The sequence below is a fragment of the Morone saxatilis genome, unplaced genomic scaffold (genome assembly GCF_004916995.1).
Source record: "Morone saxatilis isolate NCDOM2014 unplaced genomic scaffold, NCSU_SB_2.0 Contig18, whole genome shotgun sequence".
NCBI lineage: Eukaryota > Metazoa > Chordata > Actinopteri > Moronidae > Morone > Morone saxatilis.
The window spans coordinates 24,542,266-24,547,483 of record NW_023339740.1 but is presented as its reverse complement, the minus strand read 5'-3'; the positions used below and the strand labels follow the sequence as shown (position 1 = coordinate 24,547,483).

The 5,218-nt window shown below is 39.8% G+C and overlaps 1 protein-coding gene across 1 annotated transcript; it reads left to right on the top strand.

Annotated features, from left to right (window-relative positions):
• Positions 1 to 6: 6 nt before the first annotated feature.
• Positions 7 to 2,518, top strand: LOC118328057 (G-protein coupled receptor 37-like 1). Its single transcript, XM_035661661.1, has one exon. It carries the CDS (start codon positions 138 to 140, stop codon positions 450 to 452), a length of 315 nt encoding a protein of 104 aa, XP_035517554.1. The 5' UTR covers positions 7 to 137; the 3' UTR covers positions 453 to 2,518.
• Positions 2,519 to 5,218: the final 2,700 nt, after the last annotated feature.

Genomic DNA, 5,218 nt, shown 5'->3' with positions numbered 1-5,218 from the left:
GCTCCACGGTGGTGGCACTCACCGTCTTGTACATCGCGTGCAACCTGCCGGAGAGCGTCTGTAACATCACCCTGGCGTACGTTTCCGACCACGTGTCCGCTCAGCTCCCGGCTCTGGTTCTTCCCGCGCTGGGTCTGATGGGACAGTTCCTGCTGTTCCTGCGTTGCTCGGCCACCCCGGTGCTGCTGCTGTTCCTGTGCCGCTCGCTGGGCCAGGCCTTCATGGACTGCTGCTGCTGCTGCTGTGAAGAGTGCCTCCCCGACGGCAACTCCTCCTCGTCCTCCTCCGCTTCCACCACCGCCACCTCCAACCTCTCCTCGCCCACGTCGCCCTCTCCGTCCTCCCTGTCTCCTTCCAGCAAAGAGGAGACGAAGAGCATGTTGGCAGCAGAACCAGCAGTGTGCTACGACAGAGCGAGAGACTCTTCGACAGCCATCGGGACGCCCTGCTGAGGCCCACGACTCCATTTAAACACATCATTTAGGGTTATTACGACTCGGGTCTTCATTTTGTTGCTTTATCCATCGTTTCCAGCAGTTATAGTAATAATATTGCACTCATTAAGTTAATAGCGGAGATCTGAGGGCACGTTGATTTCATTAAGAAGAACTCGGGAAACACAAACAGTTTATCCAGATCACACTCTGTATATCTGTCTGTTTCTCCTGGTTCAGTTTTGGTATCTTTAGTTCCTATGAAGGTAAAATCTTTATGCTTTAACATACTCTGATATTTTCAGTTTGATCCTGTTTTCCTCCAGAACAAACACTGATGCTCTTGTGGCTGAATGGGAGTGAAGCCCTGCAGTCGGGGTCGACATCTAATGAAACCAGAAGAGTGGAGGCTGATGTAGCAGCAGATTAATGCCCATAGTCTGTAAACCCCTTTACCTGGCAGTGAAACTCATTTTAATGAAGGTAAAACTACAACTACGGTGAGTGTAGTAGGTTAAAGTGGAAACAGTAAGTAACTGTGATGGATGTCGACTGTTTCCAACCTGTTTGATCATCGGACTGTTTCTGTTTCTTGACCTGTCAGACGTTTTTTTATATTCGTGAAATCACCATTTTTCTCAGATCTCGGCTTTTAACTAGAAAGAAATATCAGTATGACTGATGGAGATGATGAACAACCAGAATGAAACCCTTTAATGTCTGTATGAACTGTAGGAGTGTTAGATTATATTCAGTATAGAGGATGTTCTGGTTTTTTTTAAAGAGTTTAGTGTTTTCCACTTTAATCCTGTTTTTGTGATACATTTTATAGTTATTAATAATTTTCTAATGCTCATCAGGATATTAGTACTATCTGATCTAAGTACTGTATTAGAGAGTTCGGGGGGTTTTTAATGTGGATAAACTGAAACTGTAGACACACACTGAGACTTTTTGCAGACTGACTGACTGCTGTGAACTTTGTGAGCTGTTTTCTTTTTTTAAAACATGATTTTGCTGTTTTGCTGCACCTGATTTACACTGCGTCCCCACAGCAGGTAAACAATGGGATGAGGTCATATTAGAGATCAATCATCATTTTATAACTACGGGAAACAATCCAGTGTGAAGTTTTTCTATTGGTCTACTTTTTATTGGTTTAGTAAAGTTTAGATTTTCTGCATCACCTGTAAGTAACTCCCTGTATTTTTAAAATGTCTTTTTTAAACTTTATTAACTGCTATAATCAGTAGAGCTGCTGATGAATGCTCTATCTGTGTTTACAGAGCTTTTTATTACACTAATTATGGGAATATTAATAAGCTGAGTTACACTTTTTACAATATGTTCAGTAAAACTATGAAAGTGTTTTTTTTTTTTTTTTTTTTTACTTATTGTTTTAAATAGGAATTTATACGTTTTAGTGGATTTGTTCCAGCAGCAGAATCACTTCTGGTCTGGTGATATTCTATGTTTTTCTTATTGTCCATAAATCCTAAGTGCAGACCAAACCAACGATGAATGTATCTACTAACATTGTCTGTGTATCCAAAGTGTTCTTCCTCTGTGCCATTGTTGTCCAAAAACTATTAAAAACACATAAATGAATCTCACTCTTTGACTCAGTCCCACGTACATCGTCCTGCTGCCGGAAACACTCAGTAGATTAATAATGTGGATTAATAAACTGCTGAAAATAATCCCCAACAAAGGAACTATTTCCTTCTGAGTAATGTTTTATGTTTTATAAGTATAGTGCCCAGCTGAGCCTTTTTTACATATTAAACAGAGAGAGGAGGGAAGTCAGAAAGTATTGAGAGACTAACAGTGTTGGTTTTGGTCTGTATGTTGGATTTGTTGATAATAAGAAAATATAAAATAGCTTCAGTCATATCCTGTAAGTTCTCTAAACAAATTACATTGTAAGCTGCTGTGGCTGCCAGAGTGTTTGCGCCACCTGTTAAACTAAAGCTTAATGTATGTTTTTACATATATGTACAAAAACAGTAACAGAGTATGTGTGCATTGTCAGCACGGTCTAAAATGTACTGATATTTTGTTGTAAAATATAAACATTTTTCTTATAAAGCATTTGATTTAAATCTGCAGACTTGCAGGTCCAGTTCAGAGTTAAATCTGGTGTTAAGAGTGCAAAGAAAGTCAGAGAGAAAAGACAGAAAAACAATAGAGAAACACAAAAAAATGGGGGAAGGAGAAATGTTTTTGTTGTCCAAACAAAGAAGGAAAAACAGTCCGAGAGACAGAGAGTGAAACAGAAGAGTTCCAGTAATTCTTAAACCACCTGAACTTTTATGGAGGATCCTCGTGGATTTGGTTTTATTTGGAAAAAGAGAGATGTTTGACTCTGATCTCCACTGGAAGGAATGCTACGCAGCAGCGATCTCGACACCCACTGAAGGAGAAAAGCTGCTCATGCCCGACTGTGACGTTCCTTTTTTGTCATTATTCAATTATTGAAGGTCACAGCTTCACAATAACAGTTGGCCTTTGAGTTTCTGCAGACATAATAAACAGTCGCTCTGTGACCAGTTACTGGGGAGAGCAGACAAGAATTTCTTGCCGACCCAAGTATTTCTTTTTTCTTTTTAACTGATATTGACCTAAAAAATTATCAAAAAAAAGGTATTTTAATTTGTAATTTACAGCCAGAAACTCAATTTAAAACCTAGATTATAAAAGATTATAGATTTCATTATAATAATAATGTTACAATCTCTTCTGGGCACAACAACCATGTCATTTATTTTACTTTCTATCTCATTATTACCAGAAACTGATCGCGATATGATACACTATCTTGTCTGTGCAAGATAATATATGGGTCAAGATATTGATCAGGTATAAGATATATAATTATGTGTATGCAGAACATATGGATCTTGCGCCCACAACTCAAGATATTAAAATAGAGTAAAAATTGTCATCTTTACTTTTCTCTTTCTACAAGTGTTCAATAAACGAGATACAACATGTAAATCTTGTATATTGATAATTGTGGAAGGTGTATTTTTCTCTTCTGATAGTATTTAACTAGCAGGCTAACTGCTACACAATTCATTTAATTTTAACAAAACCAAAACACCAGAACTTCATCTGAACTTAAAGTTAACAAACTCAAGTTATATCTTGCAGCTGAAGAAGAAAAAGAACTTTCAGCAATGAGTGAATCAGAAGGAAGAGATGAAGGTTTCAAAGATCTCAAGAAACTTTTGGTCACTCAACAATCGTTAGATAACGGCCCGTCAGCTGTCAGCAGGTGACTTTTAATTAATACAGGTGTTGTTGGAGACAGACAGTAAAAATATGATGTTACCTTGTTCCCATTTCACGAATTGTGAATCATTTTGATTTTCAGGAATCAGTTCAGGGACAAGAAATGAATAGACAGCGTTAAAAAAAGGATAAAAAAAAACATACAAAGTACAAATTCAACACAGTGAACACACCACCACCTGAAGGCACCTTGAATCAGTCCAGTTAAGATCACTTTGATTCTGGTTGCTGGCCTCCAAATCAGCACAATTAAACTCCTCTAATCCCGAGCCAAACCTGCCGGCTGTGGTTGGGCCAGAACCGGCTCATATTTGGTCCTCTGGGACCAGAAAGGAGTCAAGTGTCCCGACACTGAACCTGACTCAGCAGGAACTCTGGGACAGGTATTATGTGAATTGTTTAGGTTTAAGATGCGTTCTCATGAGCATTTTCGTGTTCTTAGACTAATCCAAGAGTAACTTAAAACATCAATCCAACATATTTTTAAGAATCCAAGAGTGCCACAAACTGATCTCATCTGACAATGTGGGAGATAAAGAAGTGTTCCTTTAAAAAAAGACTTTTTTCCTTTGAGTTTGATATTGACTGTCCATTTTATACTTTTTACTCAATAAACATTTGAAGTTGAGTCTTTCTTCCTGGTTTCCACAACTTAATAAAACAGGCAACTCCTGAGTGAGTCATACAGCAGATATACAAACACACAGAGGAGGTTATATTTAAATAATTGAATATAAATATCAGATATTTTAATATCACATACACCAAATGCTCATATTAGACCCAGGCAGAAAGAGATTTAACCAGTTAATTTAATTTCCATTGATTGTTTGGAGTGAATTAAGAACTTTGTAGTACACAGACAACCTCTGTTTGAATACTATAATGCTTTAATTTAGCTGGGGGACACCTGGAGGCCCCTCACAGATGTCAGCAGCCCCCCCCAACTTCGAGTTACACTTTCGGGGCCGCTGTTGTTAAGTTTGAGTCTCAGTTCCTTTGAGCTGAAATATTTGTCCTCCCACGTCGCTGTGCCTGGGCAAAGAGAAGGAGGAGGGGAAGCTTCAATAAGGCCCGCTTTGTTCAGGCGTCCCCCTCTCTGGCTCAGAGAGAAGAGACACTTGAACAAAGCTGCATATCAATCGAGCCGTCCACCGAGGGAGTTGCTAAGCTACACGACACCCACCACCTCCCACCAGCTGCCCCAGTCGCTGAAGAGAGGGAGAAGAAAGAGGGCAGAGATGCAGGGGAGGAAAAGAAACTGCTGCGCTCCACCCAGATAAGCCAAAAAAACACCAGAACTGCTCTCGTCTCGGTTGCCCTGACAACCAGCTGAGACACAGCAGCCTCAAGTTAGAAATACGGCCTAAAACCACCGAGACCAGGGCCGAGCAGTGTTCACCTGCTTCTTCCCACCCCAGAGACAGACCCTGCAAGGTCCCAACAGTAATCTGATTACTTTTATGACTGTAAAGAGAGAGAGAGAGAGA

What these genes read in the sequence shown, in the direction of transcription:
- LOC118328057 (XM_035661661.1), top strand. Translation starts at nt 138, where the DNA reads ATGGGACAGTTCCTGCTGTTCCTGCGTTGCTCGGCCACCCCGGTGCTG.